At 35.7% G+C, this 27,994-nt stretch overlaps 1 protein-coding gene across 2 annotated transcripts in view; it reads right to left on the bottom strand.

The window, feature by feature from the left end:
- Positions 1-27,994, bottom strand: part of PGR (progesterone receptor) — a gene marked incomplete at its 5' end in the record, with an annotated part of 116,225 nt that overhangs the window by 38,564 nt on the left and 49,667 nt on the right. For both annotated transcript variants that reach the window (XM_082409897.1, XM_082409898.1), the window contains one exon: positions 4,325-4,630. In XM_082409897.1, the coding sequence (XP_082266023.1) occupies positions 4,325-4,630 (306 nt within the window). The remainder of the gene's footprint in view (positions 1-4,324; positions 4,631-27,994) is intronic.

The raw sequence follows: 27,994 nt of genomic DNA, 5'->3' as shown, positions 1-27,994 counted from the left end.
TATTCATTTGATTTGATAAGTAAAACATTTTGGTGACATTGGCAATAGTAATTTCAGTGGAATAGGATATCAGAAAAATCTTTTTTTAAAGTCTTCATAAAAGTATTATCAAAGCCTGATTTTACTCTTAGAAGGCTAATCTCATTTCTTTTCTATCACTTTGTTGGGGAAAGTAATTTAATTTATTCATTTGATTTGGGGCGAGAGAAAAAAATCTTTTGTCACACATGCAATGGCTATCACTGACTCAAAAGATATTTTGGCATGTTTCAAAGGCAGAAAACCAGACAAAGGACTGTTCGAGTCCTCTGATACTGATGATTGCAAGTAGTCTGGCTAACTGAGACCAAGAAGGTATGTTTAAAAATGTCAAAGCATTGACCTGAATACATTTTTTTCACCAAATAAATAGACGAATCAAGACAACATTTATAAAAAGGAAATATTTCTCCCAAACTTATCTGTCACATCAATTCTGCTACAGTGTATTAATACACAGGATGAAGAATATTTAAAGATGAAATTGGACTGGGAATGAGTACTTAATGATTTAACTTCCAAAGCCTACCCTGACTCAGCCCATAATGTATGCCTCTAAATTTACTTTCTGCCACTCTCCCCAATATAATTTTATTGTCAGTGGTTTCTTAATACTTGGATGATGAAACCCCCAGGAGGCCAGTAGTGTTTGACAAACCATATGCACAAATGTATTTTTTCTCAATCAGCAGCTATTAAAAGTTTTAATTACTATGCCATGGGGGAAGGTATGATGACATTTTTTATGTTACTAAGGGACCTTCACACCTGAAAAGATTGAGAACCATTCTTATGCTGGTCTAATTCATTATTCACCAAGCATACCTCATGACTTCCTTATTTTACACCATTCCTTCTATCCAGAATGCTTTCTCATCTTAATCACGATTTATCAGAGTCTCATTTCTCCTTCATGGTGTACTTTAACTGATACCTTGTCTCTGAATCCTTCTCTTGTCCCTGAAGCCAAAAATGTTCTTCTGTCCCCATTTTTAAAAATCTGTATCTTATGCCACTTTCACATACTTCTATAGTTGATCTTTGAACAACATGGGTTTGAACTGGGTCCACTCACCCAGGATTTTTTTCAATACTACAGTACTACATGATCTGCAGTTGGCTGAATCTGTGAATGCAGAACTGGGCTCACTGTAAAGTTACATGTGGACTTTTGACTGCTCGGAGGATCAGTGTCCCTAGCTCCTGCATTATACTAGGGTCAACTGTATAGTTGTTTGGGTGTCTTATATTCCGTTGGATTGAATGTTCCTTAACAGAGGGAATATGTCTTGTTCATTTTTAAAATTTTGTAAATATTGTGTTGCTTCAAGTTTCAAATAAGAAAACATTACCCACTGAAATTATAGCTAAATGTCAATGTGAAATCATTCATGTATAGGTACAGTATGTCAAAGGCAATGTATCCTAAGAGATCGCTTGTAAATGTACTGTCATGAGGCTAAAGTATCTTGCAAGTCTCCATTAAATAGAAACAAAGATATCTCTGAAATACTATGGGAACAATGTTAAATACAATGCAATTATTGTAACAGGTCCAAGATAAAAGAAGAGCATAGACAAAGATGAAATGAGAATCCCTGACCAGGCAACATAAATCCTCTCAGGGACCTGCAGACACATGCCTTGTGGCCCTCATGCATGCTGTTACCTTGGTAGTGATTATCATTCTGCATCTGATCTTTTTTTTCTCCTGAGAAATTTTTAAGATTATCTTTTTTCTTGGCAAAGTTAAAGGGCATTGGTTTATTTGGATAAACACATATAATCTAAAAGTTTTAGTTCTTGAGCAAACACTTATTATATACAGTATTTTAACTTCAAATCCCTACAGGTCTGCTATTCAAATGAGCTTAACCAGAGAACATATGATCCTGTGAAGAAGTGTTGTCCCTGTTTAGTTTAGGACCATGATTCCTTTCACCCAGATCTTCAAGGCAGGTTTTTCTCCTTTTATGCCTCAGAGGGCCTGAAATCTGATCATAAGCTGACTTCCCAACTACACTTTCCTATTGTGAAAGAATTACCTGATCTACCTACATGTTTTCCTAGCAGCATCTTTTTTTTTCACTGTAAATAAGTAAACTATTAATAAGCTTCATTTAACCAAGGCCATCTTTCACAGACCAGTAACATGTGAGTGAATGGATAAAATAAGTTTCTCTTATGTACAAAACTGATGACCAGATGCTAGGATGTGCTGCACCAAAATGCATTCACACCATGAGCTCAGCCTTCTCTTTCTAACACCACTGTTTAATTGTTAAGTCTTGCACACAGGAAGTAGGCAACAGACATTTACCGAGTGAATCAAGTAAATAAAAACTGTACTCTGATTTAAAGTCAACCGAAAGTTTTTGAGTAGCTAATGATACCAGATTACTTTATATATATATGTGTCCTTCAGAGTCCTTTCACAGAGGTCGATATAGTCACTCTAGTTCACTGATTATTTTCGTCATTCATTCGAGTTATTCCCAGAATTCAGACCATGAAAATATGGTTTGAAAGACCATGGGCCATACAATACTTTAATAATCCTAATGTTTCCCTTATTATACAGTTAGTGAAAACAGTACATGTAATACTGGTGATGCCATCATTCTTGTTTACTTACACACAAATTACATTTTGTAACATTAAAAATGTTGCCACCAAATACAATGTAAAAATTTTCTCTTACTCTTTTTGAGGGTGTGTGGGGATCAAAAATCTAGAGAGATAATAGTGTTTCAATTTAAGAAGCTCACTTAGTTTTTTCCCAAAATGAATAAATTATTGTTGGAATTATGACTGGTTATTTTCTAACTTTGCCAGTGACAGTAGAATCTTTTTAAACAATAGAGAACGTACAAAATGCAAACAAAAGAAATATGAACTATATCAACAAACATCAAAGAAATAACCTTTTCCAAATCATAGAAAAACAGAAAAGTTTAAACACATAAACACTCATTTTTAAACAGAAAAAGTTTGCCAATGTTATTGTAATATTTTAATTTAATAAAGATCTATCAAATTTGATAACCACTTTACAGTAACTTAAGAAAAAAACATTCAGAACTTTTCTAGTGGAAAAAAATATTACCTGTCCAAGGCTTTTCAGCAAGAATGAAGCTAATAAGAACCTGGGCACTGTGATTTTTGATTTTACTTTATCTTCACTAGAATAGTGAATTTAATTAACTTTTCTCAACATGTATTTTTTAAAAGATTCAACAAACAGGAATCTATTTTTCTTTCTATCTCATGTAACCTTGAATTTTCAATAACAATTCATCTATAGTATTTCAAACCTTTCAGGTAGAATAATAACTGAGAAATAATATTAAGGCAAATTGGGAAATGAATTCTTTTTTAAAAAGGCTATTAAATTTACCTGGAGACTAAAATGGCATACTATGTTTAATTCTTGATCAGATATTGGAAAAATAAACTGGTCTAAAGGAGTATAAGGATATTATTGGTGTGAAGAGAAAGTAACTTTAAAAAATGTTCTATTTCTAATTATGGGATTAATGCCTCCACAAGTAATTACTACCCATGTATTCTCTTGGCTTTGTACTCTAAGGTTTAGCCAGGTGAGAACTGCAACCCTGTAACTCTTTGAACTGCTTGGCTCCTATGGAGATGTGCTGAGAGAGCAAAAGTAGCTCATAAATAAAGTGACTGAAATCCTTTCATGATGATATAATCCAAATTCTCACTGTCTAGGTATAAATTCGAGAAAATAGTGACTGGAGGTTTCTCTATGTCCAAATTATTTGTTTATGTTTAGGAATTTTATTTCTTAATTGACTTTAGATACTCTTCTATACTCTGAATACTGTTTTGATTTGTTATATGAATAGGTACATTCAGTTTTATTTTCAACCATGTGAGGTTGGTTAAATTAGGATTTGGAACGAACTAGACATTTCTAAGAAGATTGTCAATTTGTCTTTTTTCTGAGCTACTATATTATCTATGGTTTAACATATTGATTTATGCTATTCCTTAACTATTTCATTATGTAAGTCTTGATTCATCAACAAGACTCAAAATGTTATCTATGTCTTTTGTATTTCCATAGCACACAGTAGGGTCCTAGAAAAGTAACATATAATATAGGGTCCTAGATAAATATTTTGAACTGCTGAACACATACCAAAACACCCTGTTTACACTATATTTAATTTATTGCACAGACTGTTTTATTTAACCACCCACTAGTAAAAAGCCATAGTAAAGTTTTTATTACATGCTCTTATATACAAATAATTATTACCTGGCAGTAACTTAGACCACTTGACTACTGAAAGAAGTTGTCTCTCGCCTAGCTGATTCAGACTTGTCAGCAAAGAACTGGAGGTATCAGGTTTGGTGTTGTCGTGTCCTGCATAGACCACATCTGGTTCAATGCTCATGAGCAAGTTGATCAGTGGGGGGACCAACTGTAAGTCTTGATTTGGTGAAAAAGTGATTCTCTGGCTTAGGGCTTGGCTTTCATTTGGAATGCCCACCGGCTGTGAGAGAGCAACGGCATCTAGTGCTCTCATAACTCTAACTTTATTGAACTTTTTAAACTTTCGACCTACAGAGAAGAAAATAAAAAAGAAAGGAAGGTAATATAAATACATAGAAATGAAATATTCCAGCAGAGAATGATTTTTCTTAATTCTTAAAATTATAGCATTACAGGCTTTGGCATCTATCTCATAAAATGAGACACCAGCATTCACTGGGCTGATGGGTGTGGGTAATTACACCAGTATCCCATGCAAGGTTATGGAGCTTTGCAGTAACATGTAGAAAAGACAAATGGCTTTTAGCAGAAACCAAGCTCAGTGTTGGTCAATATTCTGACAGGACCGCCTTCCCAAAGTTAATGCTACAGACTACATAATTAAAACATAGTGTTTAGTAGATATTGAATCTCCTTTTGAGTTTTATTCTTTTAAAAATCTGTTAAAAGATATGCATATACATATGCAAACCCCACAAAATCTTGTGCACAAATTCAGCGGTCTCATGATCATTTGAAACTCCTTGAAGTCAATACATGGACTATTATGAGATATAAGGACCCAAAGCTAAGAATTCAATTTCTAAATTAAGGGAGGAGTGTCTACATCTTGTGCTGGTCAGGCCACATTTGTATTTCTGGACAATTTCTAGAATTTCTATTTTGCTGAATTGTCATGTGTTAGGAAGAAAAACAGTCTGACAGGGAGATGAGTAGAAATCTGCCTCAAGAGGAGTGGTTGAAGGAGAACAAGATGTACAACTGGGCCACTGCTGGTTCCCAGGTGCCTTGGGGTGATCAGAGGGCAGGCTGGACTCCAGCTCCCATCTGCTCTATGACAGGCATGGGCTACTTAACAGTATCAAGTGTCTGTGCTGTTTAAGCCAGGAAAAAAGGCTAAGGAAGGCTTGATAATGGTTTGCAATCATATAAGCAGAGGCTGCAGTTTGCTGGCTCTAATCCCTGTTCTGGCTCATAGACATGTTTTGTTTGGCTCACACAATTCTTTCCAGAGTTATGAAAGCATTTCTGAATTAGCTGGGTGGCAACAATCTGTTAAAGCCGAGCTACAGCTGCTGCTTTTGAATGGGGCACAGACACTCCCACACATCCTGGTTCCCACCACAAACTAGTAGTAGGCCATTGGTCAGTTTTCTTAAATCAGGTCACTCTGCCCAATTAAGTTACCTGCCTGGTCTCTGCAAGCGTTTGCCTTTGTGATTTCTGAGCTCAAGTATTGTCATAAAGAGAAAGGATTACACTTGTTCTATAGACCACCCCCCTCCAAAGTTGTGTTAGAATGGATAGGTGACAGAGAAACAAATGCCAGGGGTCAATATATAGAAAGGATCCAGAAATGTTTAAGGAGATGTTTCAAACAAGTTTCCTGGGGAAGGAATGAGTTACCAGAGGGAAGGGAAGTAATATTTGTGGAGTATCTACTATATGCCAGGAATTTTATATATGTATCATTTATGCCTCACAACAAGTAGGTATTATTAATTCCATTTGTAAATTGGGAGAATGAAGAGTCAAGAAGATGGCATGCCCAATGTTAGAGTGATAGAGCTTGGATTATGGGGACTCTGAAGTCCAAACTCTTTCTCACACAATCTCTCTGGCGTTTCAGGCAGGAACTTCATGGTCGTTTGGTGGGATTCTGGAAAAGAGGTCTAGGCAAGAGATTGTGGGAAAGAGCACAAAGGTTGATTCCTTCCAATCCTAAAATACTGTGGTTAACAGAAAATAAGACATACATCATATCAGCCCCTTCCCTCCCCAATAATAACTCCAAAATGGTTTTCTTTTTCATTTATTTTAACCCCTTTTCTCTTTTTTAATGCCCTTTCAGTTCTGGTTTTATCAGGATTTGATTACACTATGAAACCATGGAATCTTATTGAAAACTAAAGCAAATGTTTTACATTTCGTTCAGTGTAAAAAGTCTTACACCCAAAATAAATTCCAATTTCCTAACATGCTGATTATACATAATGCAGTTTGAATTAATATAGAAATGTTCACATTTCTGCTTGTGATCCAGTCTTTTCATGAGTCCCAGTGAAAAAAAGGGGGACATGTGATAAAAGCAAAGTTGAAAGATGAATTAACATTGAACTAGATCATTTACATATCTATCTTACGTAATTTAACTTGCAGCTCAAGGGTTTGAAATAAACACTAGCATTTCCATTTTAAAGATGAGGAATAGGTTTATAGAAGCTAAGTAATTGGCCAAGTTTATAGAGATAATATATGCCAAAGCAGAGATATTAATCAAGGGTTAATTTATTTTATTCTTTCTTTTACTTACTCATAAAACACTGATTGAGTGGTTTCATGTACCAGGCACCGTTTAAGGTCCTGAAACTACAGCTCTGAATAATCAAACAAGGTATCTGCTTTCATGGGGCTTATATTCTGGTGGGAAGATAGAGAGAGCCCGCAAACAAATAAAGAGTAAGATAATACCACACAATAGTATGCACTATGAGTGAAACGTGTAATGTAACAGAGAGTGACTTGAGGCAACCGGACATTAAATAGAACGGTCAGGGAAAGACTATGGTCTTTCCACTAGAGCACACTGCTGCCCCTTCACATAGCCTTTATTTCTCTAAATCTGCAGGCTGATGACTCTTCTGGAGCTAATCAAGCAGTGTATGTCAAAGGAGAACTTTGCACGCCAGGAGAATTAACTTAAAGAATTGAATAAATGTAAAGTATTATTAAGAGATGTTTTCCTAAAGTGCTAAATTGTTACAATCTTGCCACCTCTACCCTCCACCCCCTACAATGAATATGTTTGGTCTTCCCAAAATAAATCTTAAGAGATGTAATAACTCTTCCATCTATCTACAGCTTATGAACATGTGGCATGTGGGAAAAATGAACTTTGGGTTGGCCATATCTGGGTATGAATCCTATCATTTAGAAGCATTATATCTGGGGTGGATTATTTTATTTATCCAAGTATTAGCTTACTCACCTATTAAACAGGGCATTTACCTCACAATATCACCATTAGCCTAGGTAAAATAATGTATAAAAGTATGTGGTGCTTGGCATATAGCAGACACTCACTAATGTTAGCTGTGACTTTTGGAACTTGATTAGAAAGACTTGAGAGAGGAAGGGAAACTATAACTTCGTTTAGTTTGCATTTTCTGATGTTAAAAAGTGTTCCTAATCACCTATTTTCTCCTCCCTCCAAAACCCAAGCAAAAAAACAAACGACAAAGGTTTTTATGGTCAAATATGTTTAAGCAATGCTGTATTAGAAAATTTAAAGTGATATCCTTACCTTACTTAGTACTGTATCTCAGAACCTTCAATACGTTGTATGGATTATGGATCTCTAAGAGAATAATATTAATATGTAGTGTTTCCCAAGTATATCTGTCTTTTTCACTTGATGAAAAACCTGCTAGTATCTCATGGGATTAACAGTTTGGAAAACACTACTTTAGAATATTTTTCTCTATGAGGTTTGCATTTGAGATCAAGCCTATGATTTGAACCTCATTAGTTCCATTGTCAAGCATGCAGTCACTGATTTTTCTCTTAGCAAGTTAAATAAAATAACTAGCTGTTATTAAAAAGACAGTTAACCTTAACTCCTCTTGACATTATATAAAATAGGAACTGTAAAGACACATGTACATCTGCACCAATCTTAATTTTAAATTGCCTTTGTTTCATCATAGAGTAAAATATAAAAAGTATTGTTTTCCTTTATTTCTACCACAACTGGCAACTTTAAGTTAAGGTCCAGAGCCCAAAAGAGGATGAAATTAGATTAAAATTTAGATATATAATTTTTGTAACCACATACACATTTGTAGATACAAATCAGAGTCCCCAAGGGAAGATAATGTTAAGAGAAGAAGAGGGTTAATGAAAAAGTTCCCCTGTCCTTGACAGTGACCTTCAAAGAAGATACCACCTCTTTGTCAGCTTTGTATATTCTCTTCAGTGTCCGGCAGTGCCTCAATAAATCTCTGCTGAATGAATGAAAGAATACATTATTATGCCTTTCTGTAGTTATTCTCTATTCCTGCATTTGTTTCCTTCAGAGCACACAGCCTCCTCCTCTGCTAGGCTAATTGCCCCATGAGGATAGGGGCCAGGTCTCTTTTATTTACCAATGTAGATCTGAAGCTTTCCAAACCATCTATCATACAGTGGACTACTAATAAATATTTGTTGAGCTATTGAAGTTATTATTTTGACTTAACATAGATCTTGAAAAAGGAATATCACAGGAAGAGTACTAAAAAGATAATGTGAACAGCAATGTGATTTTTTTTTTTTGATTTGCTGGATTTTATAGAAGGTAGTCTTTCAAAGAAATGATTGCTAGTCTTCATGTATAAAAATCACTATTAAATAATATAGCAAACAAATCTATAGAATTTTATATAATTGTAGATTGATTAACTAGATAATGGCAAAAAGTACTCACAATTCAGTAAAAATTTAGAATGACTCTGTATTGCAATATTACTCATGTACTTCTGAAAAATAACAGCACCTGGTGGTTTGGTAACCTAAGTAGAGACTAGGTGTGTGGGCCCAGTAACCACCTCCCACCCACTATTCTCCCACCCCGCTGCATCTATCTTCAGAAGCTTTCATTGTTTTGTGGGAAGGAGGGAAGACAGGTTCAGATGCTAGGGGTGGGCATGGGGGTATAAGAAAGAAGATGGGGAGAAGGACTTAATAGTCGTCTCTCATTCAACCTGATGGACATCATTTTGAGGATGGAATCAGATGCAGAGGAACTGATTTTTTGAGGCTTAGGGAAAGAGGAGATCCATCTGGAGAACATTTTCTTTGTAATCAATGTATAATATTGGTACCCCTATACTCTGCTTCCCTCCTGTTACAATGCATGAACTGCCTATGCTCCTACCATTTCAGCTAAATCTTATTCCTTCTCACCTACTCAATGACTTTTCTCTGAAATCATCTGCCCTCTTGTCTGCATCCTCTGATAGTCCCTCTTATGCACAATCCATCCCATGAAGAGAAATTACTCTCTCTACTTCCTCTCCTCCCATTCTCCCGTGAACCCATTCCAGTCAGGTTTTTCTCCCTACTCCAATAAAATTGTTCTTGGCAAGGGCACCAATGATTTCCACTGGTCAAAATACAATGGTCAATACTCAGTACTTATCTTAATCAAACCATCAGTGGTACTTGACACAGTTCATCATTTCCTTCATCTATTCTCTTGGCTTCCACATAACTCACACTTGTGGCCACTCCTTTAGTCTCTCGGGCTTGCTCATTACATCTTCTTGACTTCTAAATCTTGGAGTTCCAGAGCTCAGTCCTCAGACTTCTCTTAGATAGCTACACTCTCTTTATAGGTGTTAGCATCTACTCTTATATCTTTAATGTCACATAGATATGGAATGATTACAAATCTATAACTCCTGCTTCAACTTTTTCTGGGAACTCTAGACTTAACTATCTAATTGTCTATTCAGTGTCTCCAATTGTATGTCTAATAACACCCCCAAAACTTAACATGTTTAAAATAAAACTTTGATACACTTGCCCCAAAACTGCAGCTTCCATTTTTTAACTCCATTTACACACTTGCTCTGGACAAAAACTCTGGTGTCATCCTTGATACTTCACTTATTCTCTCACTTCATATCCAATTCATCAGCAAATCCTGGTGGATGCCATGAAATTATAACCCAAATCCAATCATTTCTCCCCATTTCCACTGCTTCCACTGTAATTTAAGCCACCATCATCAGAGCTGTATTATTGCAACATGTGCTGGCTGATTTCCCGGCTTTCATCCTTGTACTTCCACAGTCTATTCACTACCCAGCTGAGTGAGCCTTTAAAATCTACAGATTATTTTACTCCTGGCTCAAGACTCTCAGTGACTAGTCAGCCTACTTAGAATGAAGTCCAAATTCTTTACCAAGCTCTACAAGGCCCAACATAATCTTGCACAGACAGTCTCTCTTACAATCTCCCCAGCTCCATCCATACTGATGCCCATGTTCTTGGAACTTGTTGAATATGTTCCTACCTCAGGCCTTTACCCTGTTTCCCTTGCCTGAAATGATCTTTCCCTAAATATTTGCAAGATTTGTTCTTCATTTCATTTCAATTTATGCCCAAATACCACTTTATCACATAGGCTGTTCTTTCTTATCCTATAATTAGATATTTGTAACATATATACCCAGAATATACAAAGAATTCCTATAAATCAGAAAGAAAAGACATGAACAGACATTTCATAGAGGAAGAAAAATAGAAATAGGCAAGAAAAATACAATTGATCTCATTAGTAACCAGAGAAATGCAAATTAAGATCACCATGAAATACAACCTATCCAGAATGGCAAAGACACACAAAAAGGAACTTTCATACAGAGCTGAGATGGGGTGTGAACTGGTAAAACTACTTTGAAAACAATTTGGTATTATCTAGTAAAGCCAAGATGAACATATATTATAATCAGGCACATACCTTAACTACAGAAACTCTTGCACATGAACACCAGGAGACATGTGCAAGAATGTTTATATATATGTATATACATATATGTATATATATGTATATAATGTATGTAGTAGCCTTCAAAGTCGAAACAAACAAGAATATTGTTAAGAGACACATAGAAAATCAGAAAACCTACAGAATTATACAAGGAAATGAAGGACCCTAAATTCAAGCTACAAGTTTCCTGGAAAAACTGAAAGAATATGACATTCAAACAACATGCAAAGAAAGGATAAAGTATTGCATAATTATTCTTACAGTATATATGACTGAATCTGAATGGATGATGTTCCTATGAGTAGGAATTTATCAGACAAGTGTTAAGAAAGGTTCTTGAGAGAGAAGAGACATATTAGAAATGACAGCTTAAATATAGCCTAATAGTAAAAATTCTGAACTATTTTAGCAAAAAACTGGAGAGGAGAGGGAAAACAGTTTCTGAACTTCTTTAGTATGTGTTAATAAAATAATTGGTGAAATGATCAGTCATAGTTACTGTTTAATTCTGATGTAATAAAAGAGAAATATAGATTTAATTATGACATCAGGATGGGAATGTAAGCACTAGCAAAATGGAAAAGCAGAGTAAAACTTACAATTTAACAAGAAGGACTGAATGGGGAAAATGAAATGAAAAGAAATATGACCAAACCAGCAAAGTAAGAAAAGGGAAAAGAGGTAATAATGAGGAAGTATCACACACACTGAACAGAAAATGTGTTGGAAGAAATAAAAATTTTATATACTGATTATATCAACAAATATTAATGGACTAAATTTCCCTGTTGACATCAAAGAAGATCAGCTTGGGTTACAAAATTCTGTTTGTAGTTTTTACAAGAAACACAATAAAAACATAGGAAAATAAGCTGAAAATTAAAAGATGAGAAAGGTGAACCAGGAAAATACAAAATGTGGCAAGCAGAAGTAACAATATAATAACAGATAAAACAGAATTCAAGTCCAAAGATATTAAAATGAGACAAAGTAGGGATATTAAGAAAGGATAAAACGTACTCTGCCCTCAAAGATGATATAAGTATATGCCTTTAATAGCAAACAACATAATAGTCAAATAATTAAAACAGAAAAATCCTCAAAAAAGAAAAACTTGACAAAAACACAAAGTGGGAATACCCATATATTTCTTTCAAATTTTGTATGTAAATATGATAATAAGCACAGATATAGAGAATTTTAAAAATAAAATATATATAAGGAATCCTTAAGAAACTTTTTAAAAATGAAAGCTTACTATATTCTTAAATATCATTAAAAATTAAATATTATCATTAAAAATATCAAAATTAAAAATCAAAATTAACTAATTAACTTGGCACTTCACACTTTTCTAATTAAGTCCTTGATCAAAGAGGAAATTAATGTAAAAGTTATTAATCATCTAGACATTAACAAAAAGAAGACAACACTTCAAATCAAAACCCATGGGGACTTCCCTGGTGGTCCAGTGGTTGAGAATCCATCTTGCAACGCAGGGGACGCTGGTTCGATCCCTTGTCGGGGAACTAATGCCACATGCCGCAGGGCAACTAAGCCCGCATGCCACAACTAGAGAGCCTTCATGCCACAACTAGACAGCCCGCATGCCGCAACTACAGAGCCCAAGCGCTCTGGAGCCCACATGCCACAACTAGAGAGAAGCCCGTGCACCACAAAGAAGCAAAGAGCTTGCGCGCCACAATGAAAAATCCTGCATGCCGTAACTAAGACATGACACAGCAAATAAATAAATAAATAAATAAATAAATATTTAAAAAAAAAACATGGAATGCAGTCAAATATAAAAAATATACACATAGGAGTATATAATTTTGTTGTGGAAAAAGACAGAAAACAAATGAGCTAAATAAGCATTCAGTTAAGACATTAATAATAAAGAAAAGGTCAAATCAACCATAAATAAAAGGAGAAAAATGTATCATACGATGTATCATAAAGGAGATATAATTACATATACTATAATAATTAGAAGAATAAGAAAAAAATATTAAGTGCCACTCTCCTGAAATAAATTTGATAATTCAGGTAATGGAGAGTTTTATAGTAGAATATAAATTACCAAAATTGGCTCTGATAACAGTTTCACAGCCTAAGTCTTATCTTTTTTTTTTTAATTTTTATTTATTTATTTATTTATTTATTTATTTATTTATTTATATATGGCTGTGTTGGGTCTTCGTTTCTGTGCGAGGGCTTTCTCCAGTTGCGGCAAGCGAGGGCCACTCTTCGTCGCGGTGCACAGGCCTCTCACTATCGCGGCCTCTCCTGTTGTGGAGCACAGGCTCCAGACACGCAGGCTCAGTAATTGTGGCTCATGGGCCAAGTTGCTCCGCGGCATGTGGGATCTTCCCAGACCAGGGCTTGAACCCGTGTCCCCTGCATTGGCAGACAGATTCTCAACCACTGCGCCACCAGGGAAGCCCCTAAGTCTTATCTTTTTTATCAACAAAATTTTCTTATACCATCTTAAAGTAGAGGAAAAACTCAAAACCTTCCCTATAGATTTTATGAAGCAACCTTAACCTTAAAGACATCATATTAGAAATAAAGATTAAACTGAATTATGATTATATAGCTAAAAATTCTAAATAAGCCATCAGCTAGTTGAATTCTGCAGAATTAAAAACAGAACCCTATACTATGTCCCAGTAGAGCTTGTTCTGAGAAGAAAAGGATGGTTAAACATTGAATATATACCACCATAATTCATCATATCAGATCAAAGGGGAAAAAAATCACATGATTTTTATTACTAGATGATAAAAAGGCTGTGAAAGGCAGAACAATAGCTCCTCAAAGATGTCCAGGTTATAATCTCAGGAACCTGTAAATATGTTACATTGGATATCAAAGGAAAATTAAAGTTGCAGATGGAATTAAAGTTGCTAATCAGCTGACATTACACTTAAGAAGAGTATCCTGGATTATCGTGGTGGGCCTAATGGAATCACAAGGGTACTTGTGGAAAGAGGGAAGCAGAAGATTCAGATTAAGAGAGATGGCATATTGACAAAGACTTGACTGTTGTTCACTTTGAACATCAATGGGAACTATGAACCAAAGAATTTGGGCAGCCTCTAAAGCTGGAAAATGTCAGGATATGGATTTTCCCCTGGAGCCTCCAAAAGGATGCAGTCCTGCTGACACCTTGATTTTAGTCCATTGGGACCCATTTCAGATTTTTGACTTCCAGAATTGTAAGATAATAAATTTGTGTTGTTTTAAGCCACTAAATTTGTGTAATTTGTTACAGCAGCAATAGGAAACTAATGTAAAGGCTTTTCGTTAATTCCTCAGTCAGGAATTCCCTGGTGGTCCAGTGGTCAGGACTACCTGCTTCCACTGCAGGGGGCACGGGTTCAATCCCTGGTCAGGGAACTAAGATCCTGCAAGCCACATTAGGAGTCATCATTACTTTAACAAACCTCAAAGTAAAATAAAGAGATAAAGATATAAAGACTATTTACCAAAACCCAACAGCAAACATTATATTAATAATGAAATACTTTATTTTCAGATAAAATGACTATATATCTAGAAAACTCAAAGGATTACTAATAACCTATCAATGTATTGAGATAATTTAGTTACATGGCTAGAAAGAACATAAGTTTATAAAAATCACTAGATTTACCACTTCTAATAATTACCACTTGAAAAATAGAAGATATTCTACAACATATATGAAAGTTATAAAATACTCAAGAATATATTGAAGAAAAGCATGGGACCTGTATTAAAACTGTAAAATGCTGTCACAGGACACAAACAAAAATTTGAATTAAGGAAAAGACATATGTTCCTGAATTGGAAACCTTAAAGTGTCAATCCTGCTCAAATTAATACATAACTTTTATACTGTTTCAATCAGAATCCAATATTTTTTGGAATTAGAAACGATAGTTTTACTCTTCATTGAGAAGAATAAATGTGTGTTAGAGTAGCCAAGAGAATTTTGTTAAAAGAGCAAATGTGATTTTAATATATGCCATGCTATGTATTAAAATTTATAATAATACTACCATAACCCAAACATGATATTAAACCAAACTATTGAATTATTACTAGTTTCTTGGAATGGATATATAGATCAACAGAATAGAATACAGAACCCAGGAACATTTACAAAATCCATGTAGTACACCTTAATGTATGTTAAAAGTGGTGGGTGAGAGGCACTTCACTTTGCGCACGTGAAGGCTACAGGGAAAGCAAAGAACATAAGTCCTTAAGTCCATTTTCATAATAGAAAGGTAAAAGGACTGCATGGAATAAGGACCACATGGTCCTTATTCCAACTGAATAAGGACCATGTGGTCACACCAACTACTTTTACCTCATTACCTGGTCTTCTAAATTTGAAGACCAGACAAGAGGTAGAGGAGAGAGAAGTAATGGAAAACTGGGAATTATTTTGGAGTTACTGATCATATTTGACTGAGCAGAGACAAATGTACACTTACCATAACATCTTCAAACCTGCTTCCCTGTTTTATTTTTCTTCTTTACATTTATCTTCTATCAGGCTACAGTATTCTATGTTATATAATTATTTTGGTAATTACCTCTGTCCTCAATGAAAACGTAAGCTCCTTGATGATAGCAGTCCCTTGTATATAGTAATAATCATTCTGTTGAATAAGTTAATAATTGCACAGCAACAACAAAACTTGTTTGTCACAAAGTCTTGAACAATAATCTGGCTTCCTGCAATATTACTTCCACTTCTTGAATAATAGGAATAAATCTAAGTGGAATTTCCCTTCAGTAAAAGACATAATCTAGTGCAGAAGGTCTAGTATATTTCATAGTAGAATGTCTGGGTTCACAAATGCCTGCAAACCAGCTGTGGACACCTTTCAAAGTTACATTTATGTCCCCAACCACTGTTTCCCTCTTTCCATACCAAATCAAATAGCTGAGATTTCATGTCTTCTAGCTCAAATTATAAAGGGATAATCAAACAAGGAAGGAAGCCGAAGGGAACCAGCTAACAATTACTAAGTCCAATAGCAGGCCAAGATAGAATTATATAGACTTAAATGTGTAGTAAGTAGTAGGCATATTGTACAGAATTTAAGCAAAAATATTTTTAGAAATGATAAAAAGAGAATGTAAAATCAAAAATCAGATGAATACAAGTTAGAGTAAGAATTGTTGTAGGAAATGGCCTGAAGCAATCCTTTCAACTGTATTTCAAAGATAAAGTGGCATCTAAGTTTCAAGAAATCAAAGAAGAGAAACACAACATTAAATAAAAGAATAAATTACAAAAAAGAATAAGATAAAATGGGAGGTGGCAGAGAAAAAAATTTTTAAATAAAGAAAATTAATATACAAAAATATGTTGCATTTCTACACACTAACAACAAACTATCAGAAACAGAAATTAAGGAAACAATCCCATTTACCATAGCATGAAAAAGAATAAAATACCTAGGAATAAACCTACCTAAGGAAGTAAAAGACCTGTACTCAGAAAACTATAAAACACTGATGAAAGAAATTGATGATGACACAAACAGATGGAAAGATATACCATGTTCTTGGGTTAGAAGCATTAATACTGTTAAAAGGACCATACTACCCAAGGTGATCTACAGATTCAATGCAATCCCTATCAAAATGCCAATGGCATTTTTCACAGAAATAGAAGATATTTTAAAAATCTGTATGGAAACACAAAAGACCCAAATAGCCAAAACAATCTTGAGAAAGAACAGAGCTGGAAGAATCATGCTCCCTGAGTTTAGACTATACTACAAATCTACAATAATCAAAACAACATGGTACTGGCACAAAAATAGACACAGAGATCAATGGAATAGAATAGAGATCCCAGAAATAAACCCATGCACTTTGGTCAATTAATCTATGACAAAGGAGGCAAGAATATACAATGGAGGAAAGACACTCTCTTCAATAAGTGGTGCTGGGAAAACTGGACACCTACATGTAAAAGAATTAAATTAGAACATTCTCTAACACCATATACAAAAATAAACTCAAAATGGATTAAAGACCTAAATGTTAGACCAGAAACCCGAAAACTCATGAGAAAACATAGGCAGAACACTCTTGGACAAAAATCATAGCAATATTTTTTGGATCTGTCTCCTAAAGCAAAGGAAATGAAAGCAAAAATAAACAAATGGGACCTAATTAAACTTAAAAGCTTTTGCACAGCAAAGGAACCCATAAACAAAATGAAAAGACAACCAACTGAATAGGAGAAAATATGTGCAAATGATTTGACTGATAAGGGGTTAATATCCAACATATATAAACAGCTCATACAACTCATCATCAAAAACAAACAACCCCATTAAAAAATGGGCAGAATAACTGAATAGACATTTTTCCAAAGAGGAAACACAGATGTACAATAGGCACATAAAAAGATGCTCAACATCGCTAATCATTGTAGTAATACAAATCAAAACCACAATGAGGTATCATCTCAAATCTGTCAGAATGGCTATCAACAAACAGAACACAAGTAACAAATTCTGGCAAGGATGTGGAGAAAAGGGAACCCTTGTACACTGTTGGTGGGGATGTAAATTGGTGCAGCCACTGTGGAAAACAGTATGAACTTCTCTCAAAAAACTAAAAATAGAACTACCATATGACCCAGCAATTCCACTCCTGAGTATGTATCTGAAAAAAACCCCAACAAAACATTAATTTGAAAGGATACATACACCCCAATGTTCATAGCAGCATTATTTATAATTGCCAAGATATGAAAGCAACTTAAGTGCCCATCAACAAATGAATGGATAAAAAGATGTGGTATATATATACAATGGAATATTACTCAGCCATAAAAAATGAAATATTGCCATTTGCAGCAACATGGATGGACTTGGAGGGTATCATGCTAAGTGAAATAAGTCAGAGAAAGACAAATACTATATGATATCACTTATATGTGGAATCTAAAAAATACAACAAACTAGTGAATATGACAAAAAAGAAGCTGACTCACAGGTATGGAGAACAAACTGGTTACCAGCAGGGAGAGGAAAGGGTGGAGGAGCAACATAGGGGTAGGAGATTAAGAGGTACAAACTAGTATGTATAAAATAAACTATAAGAGATTCAAGATGGCAAAAGAGTAGGACATGGAGTTCATCTCTCTCCACGGATGCATCAAGAATACACCTATAGATGCAACAGTTCTCACAGAACACCGGTTGAACACTAGCAGAAGACCTTGGACACTGGAAAGGACTATAAAGATCCCTGCATAACTGGGTAGGATGTAAAAAAGAAGGGAGAAGGAGTGGGGGAGGAAGCAGGATGGGACCTGCACCCAGGGCCAGGGGAACTGAAGCAGAGAAGAGATTCCCGAATTCTGGGAAACCCCCTCTCTGAAGGGGAAATCGATTGGGACAGAAGGGAAGCATTTGAAGCTTTTGGAAGAGGGTGAAGCGGCCAATCTGTGGCATATGGGACAGAGTGAGAAATATACAGATGGTCTGTACCATGGCCCTACGTGCCCCAGACTGGGATGTGTGTTCACAGGTGTGCAAGGGGGCTGGGAGCTGGAGTGTGGGGATTAGAGAACAGGCCTGGAGCAAGAACTGCTGTTGGCTGTGGGGAGATGGACTGAGGGGATGGGAGGGAGGAAATCCGCAGCAGGGAATGTCTGTGGAGGAAGACCGGACTGCCATGGAAGCAGGGTGCTATTGCTGAGTCACAGGCAAGGGGAGGAACGACTATTGTAACTTCTCTCTCCCCACACGCTGGCGCCAGCTGCCGAGCAATAAAAAAAGTCCCCTCAGAGCTGGCCCTCATGCGCTGGCTGCAAGGCAATAAAAAAAAAAAAGCATGGCCAGGGCTGGCCCTCACATGCTTTATGCCAGGCACTAGAAAAGGCCCTCACTTGGGTGATACCTTCTGCGCCTGTGGCCACCGGCTTCCCTGCGCATTTGGTGCCTCAGGGGCTCCCGTGATCCAAGCACCATACCACCACTGCTCCCTGTCCTCACTGAGGCAGACCCAAGAGCTCTAAGGCAGCCTCAGGACCAGACTCCTGTGGGTGGACCACATGCAGAGGTGGGAATAAAACCAAAGCTGAACTCCAGGGATGGGGCGACTAAGGAAGAAGATCGAAAATCTTTCCATCAGCTATACAAGCTGCAGATTAAATCCTCGTGATCAGATAGGTAGACCCTGCGTCTATGGAATATCTGAGCAGACAATGAGTGTTCCCACAAATGAAAACGGTCTAGCTCTGGCAGCTGTGGACTTTGGGGGCAAGCACACACAGGAATTGGGCCAGATCAGAGTCTAAGTGATATCCACAGGGCCCACAGCATGTCCAGAGACCAGCCCAGAGGCAGAGGAGGGCCTCTTGGGGAGGCAGAGGTGGGCTGTGGCTCACAGTGTGTGCAAGGACACTTACAGTGGAGAGCCCAGGGAAACATAATTATTACTATTAATTTTATTATGTTTTGATTCATTCTGTTGTTGGTTCTGGATTTTTTTCTTTCTTTGATTTTTTCTTCTTTAAATTTGTTTGTTTGTTGTTTTAGTACTTTTTTATTTAGTCTTTTATGACCTCTCTGTTTTGTAACATATTTTTAATTTTTTTGATATATTTCTATATTTACTTTGCTTTTTGTTGTTCTGTGTTCTTTTCCCTTATTTTTTTCTTCTTCTTTTTCTCTAATATATTTTTTATTTTTCTTATGTTTCCATTTCTACTTTGCTTTTCTGTTGTCCTGTGTTTTTTCCCTTTTTAATTTATTTTATTATTATTTTTCTTTAATCATTTTTATTGGCTTATTCTATTTCCTTGCTTTATTCTTCAGTTGGCACTTTGCTTTGGTTTGTTTTTAGGTTATGTGTTTTTGTTAGTTTTAATGTAATTGTTTGATTTGGTTTTTGAGTTCTTCTACTTGTCTGGTTGTTCTCTTGCTTTCTGTTTTATTTGGTTCTGTTTTTGTTTCTCTTATGTGTGTGTTTCCTTGTTTTTGTTTTTGCTTGTTTGATTTTGTTTTTACCATTTCTTTGGGGTTTTGCTTATTTTTTTTCTTTTTCTTTAATATATTTTCTATTGTATTATTTTAATTTCTATTTCTATGTTGCTTTTCTGTTGTTCTGTCTTCCTTCCCCTTACTCTTTTCTGTTTTTCTTTATATTTTTTATTATTTTTGTCCATTTTCTTTCTTTGCTTCATTCTCCACTGGGCACTCTGCTTTGGTTTTGTTTTGTGGTTTTATGTTTTTGTCAGTTTTCTTTTTAACTGTTTGATTTCATTCTTGGGTTCTTTTGTTTGTCTGGTTGTTCTCTTGCCTTTCTACTTATTTGGTTCTGTTTTTATTCCTTTTGTGTGCGTGTGTATTTCCTTGCTCTTGTTTTTGTTTGCTTGATTTTACTTTTTACCATTTGTCTGGGGTTTTGTTAGTCTTTTCTTTCCTTTTAATCCTTTATTGCTGGGATGAGAGACTTCTGGGGTCTTGGTTCCTTGACCAGAAGTCGGGCCTGAGGTTCTGGGGTGGGAGCACCAAGTCCAGGACTCTGGGCCACTAGAGAATTCCTAGCCCCAGGGAAGATTAATCTCCAAAAGCTCTCACAGAGGCCTCTATCTGAATCCAGTTGAGCTCCACCCAACTGCCAGCAGCTCCCAGCACTGGATGCCTTACACGAAACAACAAACAAGACAGGAACACAAACCCATCCAACAGCACACAGACTACCTAAAGTCATACTAAGCTCACAGACACCCCAAAACATACCACCTGACACAGCCCTGCTTATCAGAGGGCACAAACTCAGCTACACCCACCAGAATGCAGGCACCAGTCTCTTCCATCAGAAAGCCTACACAAGCCACTGAACAAACCTCACCACCAGGGGCAGAGAACAGAAGCAAGAAGAACTACAACCCTGCAGCCTAAAGAAAGGAGACCTCAAATGCTGTAAATTAGTCAAAATGAGAAGACAGAGAAATGTCCTGCAGGCAAAGCAGCAAGATAAAAACCCACAAGACCAAATAAATGAAGAGTAAATAGGCCAACTACCTGAAAAAGAACTCAGAGTAATGATAGTAAACAGGATCCAAAATCTCAATAATAGAATAGAGGAAATACTAGAAACATTTAACAAGGACCGAGAAGAACTAAAGAGCAAACAGTAATGAACAACACAATAACTGAAATTAAAAATATTCTAGAAGGAATCAATAGCAGAATAACTGAGGCAGAAGAACGGATAAGTGAGCTGGAAGATAGAATGGTGGAAATAACTGCCACAGAGCAGAATAAAGAAAAAAGGATGAAAAGAATGGAGGACAGTATCAGAGACCTCCGGGACAACATTAAGCGCACCAACGTTCAACTTACAGGGGTGCCAGAAGAAGAAGAAAAAAAGAAAGGGTCTGAGAAAATATTTGAAGAAATGATAGTCGAAAACTTCCCCAACATGGGAAAGGAAATAGTCAATCAAGTCCAGTAAGAGCAGAGAGCCCCATACAGGATAAACCCAAGGAGAAACATGCCAAGAAAGATATTAATCAAACTAACAAAAATTAAACAGAAAGAAAAAAAAAATTAAAAGCAGCAAGGGCAAAGAAACAAATAACATACAAGGGAATCCCCATAACGTTAACAGCTGATCTTTAAGCAGAAACTCTATAGGCAAGAAGGGAGTGGTAAGATATATTTAAAGTGATGAAAGGTAAAAAACTACAACCAAGATTACTCTACCCAGCAAGGATCTCATTCAGATTCGACAGAGAAATCAAAAGCTTTAGAGACAAGCAAAAGTTAAGAGAATTCAGCACCACCAAACCAGCTTTACAACAAATGCTAAAGGAACTTCTCTAGGCAGGAAACACAAGAGAAGGAAAAGACCTACAAAAAGAAACCTAAAACAATTAAGAAAATGGTAATAGGAACATACATATCGATAATAACCTTGAATGTAGACAGATTAAATGCCCCAACCAAAAGACATAGACTGGCTGAATGCATACAAAAACAAGAGCCATATATATGCTGTCTACAAGAGACACACTTCAGACCTAGGAACACATACAGACTGAAAGTGAGGGGATGGAAAAAGATATTCCCTGCAAATGGAAATCAAAAGAAAGCTGGAGGAGCAATACTCATATCAGAGAAAATAGACTTTAGAATAAAGACTATTACAAGAGACAAGGAAGGACACTATATAATGATCAAGGAATCAATCCAAGAAGAAGGTATAACAATTGTAAATATCTCTGCACCCAACATAGGAGAACCTCAATACATAAGGCAAATACTAACAGCCATAAAAGTAGAAATTGACAATAACACAAAAATAGTAGGAGACTTTAACACCCCACTTACACCAATGGACAGATCACCCAAACAGAAAATAAATAAGGAAAAAAAATTTTAAATGACACATTAGATCAGATGGACCTAACTGATATTTATAGGATATCCCATCCAACAACAACAGAATACACTTTCTTCTCAAGTGCACATGGAACATTCTCCAGGATAGATCACATCTTGGGTCACAAATCAAGCCTCAGTAAATTTAAGAAAATTGAAGTCATATCAAGCATCTTTTCTGACTACAATGCTATGAGACTAGATATCAATTACAGGAAAAAAAAGTAAAGAAAACAAACACATGGCAGCTAAAATATACACTACTAAACAACCAAGAGATCACTGAAGAAATCAAAGAGGAAATCAAAAAATACCTAGAAACAAATGACAATGAATATACAATGACCCAAATCCTACAGGATGCAGCAAAAGCAGTTCTAAGAGGGAAGTTTATAGCAATACAATCCTACCTCAAGCAACAAGAAAAATCTCAAATAAGCAACCTAACCTTACACCTAAAGCAATTAGAGAAAGAAGAACAAAAAAACCCAAAGTTAGCAAAAGGAAAGCTATCATAAAGATCAGATCAGAAATAAATGAAAAAAAAATGAAGGAAATGATAGCAAAGATCAATAAAACTAAAAGCTGATTCTTTCAGAAGATAAACAAAATTGATAAACCGTTAGCCAGACTCATCAGGAGAAAAAGGGAGAAGACTCAAATCAACAGAATTAGAAATGAAAAAGAAGAAGTAACAACTGACATGGCAGAAATACAAAGGATCAGGCAGACTACTACAAGCAATTGTATGCCAATAAAATGGACAACCTGGAAGAAATGGACAAATTCTTAGAAAAGTACAACCTTCCAAGACTGAACCAGGAAGAAATAGATAATATGAACAGACCAATCACAGGCACTGAAATTGAAACTGATAAAAAATCTTCCAACAAACAAAAGCCCAGGGCCAGATGGCTTCACAGGCAAATTCTAGCAAACATTTACAGAAGAGCTAACACCTGCCTTCTCAAATGCTTCCAAAATATAGCAGAGGGAGGAATACTCCAAATGCATTCCACCAGGCCACCATCGCCCTGATACCAAAACCAGACAAAGTTGTCACAAACAAAGAAAACTGCTGGCCAATATCACTGATGAACATAGATGCAAAAATCCTCAACAAAATACTAGCAAACAGAATCCAACAGTACATTAAAAGGATCATATACCATGATCAAGTGGGGTTTATCACAGGAATGCAAGGATTCTTCAAATATACAAAAATAAATCAATGTGATACACCATATTAACAAACTGAAGGAGAAAAACCATATGATCATCTCAATAGATGCAGAGAAAGCTTTTGACAAAATTCAACATCGATTTATGATAAAAACACTCCAGAAAGTGGGCATAGAGGGAACCTATCTCAACATAATAAAATCCATATATGACAAACCCACAGCCAACATCATTCTCAATGGTGAAAAACTGAAACGATTTCCTCTAAGATCAGGAAAAAGACAAGGGTTCCCACTCTCACCACTATCATTCAACATAGTTTTGGAAGTTTTAGCTATGGCAATCAGAGCAGAAAAAGAAATAAAAGGAATGTAAATTGGAAAAGAAGAAGTAAAATTGTCACTGTTTGCAGATGACATGACACTATACATAGAAAATTCTAAGGATGCCACCAGAAAACTACTAGAGCTAATCAATGAATTTTGTAAAGTAGCAGGATATAAAATTAATGCACAGAAATCTCTTGCATTCCTACACACTAACAATGAACAATCTGAAAGAGAAATTAAGGAGACACTCCCATTTACCACTGCAACAAAAAGAATAAAATACCTAGGAATAAACCTACATAAGGAGGAAAAGACTTGTATGCGGAAAACCGTAAGACACTGATGAAAGAAATCAAAGATGATACAAACAGATGGAGAGATATACCATGTTCTTGGATTGGAAGAATCATCATTGTGAAAATGACTATACTACCCAAAGCAATCTACAGATTCAATGCAATCCCTATCAAACTACCAGTGGCATTTTTCACAGAACTAGAACAAAAAATTTTACAGTTTGTATGGAAACACAAAAAACCTTGAATAGCCAAAGCAACCTTGAGAAAGAAAAATGAGCTGGAGGAATCAGGCTCCCTGACTTCAGACTATACTACAAAGCTACAGTAATCAAAACAGTATGGTACTAGCACACAAACAGAAATATAGATCAATGGAACAGGATAGAAAGCCCAGAGAGAAACCCACACACATATGGTGACCTTATCTTTGATAAAGGAGGCAAGAATATACAATGGAGAAAAGACAGCCTCTTCAATAAGTGGTGCTGGGAAAACTGGACAGCTACATGTACAAGAATGAAATTAGAACAATTCCTAACACCATACACAAAAACAAACTCAAAATGGATTAAAGACCTAAATGTAAGGCCAGACACTATAAAAGCCTTAGAGGAAAACATAGGCAGAATACTCTATGACATAAATCACAGCAAGATCCTTTTTGATGCACCTCTTAGAGTAATGGAAATAAAAACAAAAATAAACAAATGGGACCTTATGAAACTCAAAAGCTTTTGCACAGCAAAGGAAACCATAAACAAGACAAAAAGACAACCCTCAGAATGGGAGAAAACATTTGTAAATGAAGCAACTGACAAAGGATTAATCACCAAAATATACAAGCAGCTCATGAAGCTGAATATCAAAAAAACAAACAACCCAATCCAAAAATGGGCAGAAGACATAAACAGACATTTCTCCAAAGAATACATATAGATTGCCAACAAACACATGAAAAGATGCTCAACATCACTAATGATTAGAGAAATGCAAGTCAAAACCACAATGAGGTATCTCCTCACACTGGTCAGAATGGCCATCATCAAAAAATCTAGAAACAATAAATGCTGGAGAGGGTGTGGAGAAAAGGGAACCCTCTTGCACTGTTGGTAGGAATGTAAATTGATACAGCCACTATGGAGAACAGTATGGAGGTTCCTTAAAAAACTAAAAATAGAACTACTGTATGACCCAGCAATTCCACTACTGGGCATACACCCTGAGAAAACCACAATTCAAAAAGAGACATGTACCACAATGTTCATTGCAGCACTATTTACAATAGCCAGAACTTGGAAGCAACCCAAATGTCCATTGACAGAGGAATGGATAAAGAAGATGTGGCATATATATACAATGGAATATTACTCAGCCATAAAAAGAAACAAAATTGAGTTATTTGTAATGCAGTGGATGAACATAGACTATGTCATACAGAGTGAAGTAAGTCAGAAAGAGAAAAACAAATACTGTATGCTAACACACATATATGCAATTTATAAAAAACAGTACTGATGAACCTAGTGGCAGGGCAGGAATAAAGACACAGACGTCCCGCGGTGGGGTGGGGATGGTGGTGTGCTGAATTGCGCGATTGGGATTGACATGTATACACTGATGTGTATAAAATTCATGACTGATTAAAAAAAAATAAAAAATAAAAAAGACACAGACGTCAAGAATGGATTTGAGGACACAGTGGGGGAAGGGGAAGCTGGCACGAAGTGAGAGAGTAGCATTGACATATGTACACTGTCAAATGTAAAATGGATGGCTAGTGGGAAGCTGCTGCATAGCACAGGGAGATCAGCTCAATGCTTTATGATGACCTAGAGGGGTGGGATAGGGAGGGTGGGAAGGAGGCTCAAGAGGGAGGGTATATGGGGATATATGTATACATAGCTGATTCATTTTGTTGTACAGCAGAAAATAACACAACACTGTAAAGCTATTATACTCCAATAAAGATATTAAAAAAAACTATAAGAATATTGCACAACATGGGTAATATAGCCAATTTTTATATTAACTGTAAATGGAGTATAAGCTTTAAAAATTGTGAATAACTACACTGTACACCTGTAACTTACATAGTATTGTACATCAACTATACTTAGGTTAAAAAAAAAATTAAAAAAGTAAAGTCATTGTAGATTTTAAAACCTTATCAGAAGAATAAGAAAGGAGAACTGCCAGTGTAAATACTAAACCATGGACATGAAGTTTGGACTGAGATTTTGAGAAAAATTGTCAAATGAAGTTTAAAAGGATTAAAATGTGAGTAAAGAAAAGAAGATTGGTGTGGACGACAGAAAAAACAGAGAGCCAACATACAGATTATTATTAGGGGCCATGAAAAAGAGAAAGAAGACGTGAAACAGAAAAAAGTATTTGAAAGTAATATTAAGAGAATACTTTGCTAACATATAAGAAGACTTGAATTTTCAGATCAAAAGGGGCTTACTTTGTTTCAAGAACATTAATAGATTAAGCGAGAGCTAAATCTTGATGAAGTTACTGAAAATCAAGGATTAAGAAACACATTCAGGCAAAAGAAGCAGGTCTCAACAAAGGACAATAAATTGGAGTGTCAGACTTATTTTCAGTTAAATTAGAAGCCTACAGACAATGGCACTATATGCCCAGGAATGGGATTGATGGATCACCTTTTGGCTTTAAGTTTTTTAAAAAACCTCCATACCGTTTTCCATAGTGACTGTACCAATTTACATTCCAACCAACAGAGTAAGAGGGTTCTCTTTCCTCCACACACTCTCCAGTATTTATTATTTGTAGACTTTTTGATGATAGCCTTCTGACCAGTAGGAGGTGATATCTCCTTGCGGCTCTGATGTGCATTTCTCTAATAATTAGCAATGTTGAGCATCTTTTTATGTGCTTGTTGGCCATTGTGGAGAAATGTCTATTTAGGTCTTCTGCCCATTTTTTGATTGGACTGTTCTTTTTTGCTATTGAGTTATATGAGCTGCTTGTATATTCTGGATATTAAGCTCTTGTCAGAAGATAAAAACTCTAATTTGAAAAAAATCCATGCACCCCAATGTTCATAGCAGCACTATTTACAACAGCCAAAACATGGAAGCAGACTAAATGTCCTTCAACAGATGAATGGGTAAAGAAGATGTGGTATATATATATATATATATATATATATATATATATATATATATATATATATATATATATATATATATATATATACATACACAATGGAATACTACTCAGCCCTAAAAAGAATGAAATATTGCCATTTGCAGCAATGTGGATGGACCTAGAGAATATCATACTAATTGAAGTATGTCAGAGAAAGACAAATATTATATGATATCACTTAAATGTGGAATCTAAAAAATAATACAAATGAATCTAAATACAAAACAGAAACAGACTTACAGGCACAGAAAACAAACTTATGGTTATCAAAGGGGAAAGAGAGGGAGAGAGGGATAAATTAGGAGTATGAGATTAACAGACACAAACTACTGTACATAAAATAAATAGGCAACAAGGATTTACTGTGTAGCACAGGGAACTATATTCATCATCTTGTAATAACCTATAATGGAAGATAATCTGAAAAAATACATATAACTGAATCACTTTGCTATATCACCTGAAACTAACACGATATTGTAAATCAACTACAC

The sequence above is a fragment of the Balaenoptera physalus genome (genome assembly GCF_965194825.1).
Source record: "Balaenoptera physalus genome assembly, chromosome: 10".
Lineage (NCBI taxonomy): Eukaryota > Metazoa > Chordata > Mammalia > Artiodactyla > Balaenopteridae > Balaenoptera > Balaenoptera physalus.
This window is presented reverse-complemented; position numbering and strand designations above follow the sequence as displayed.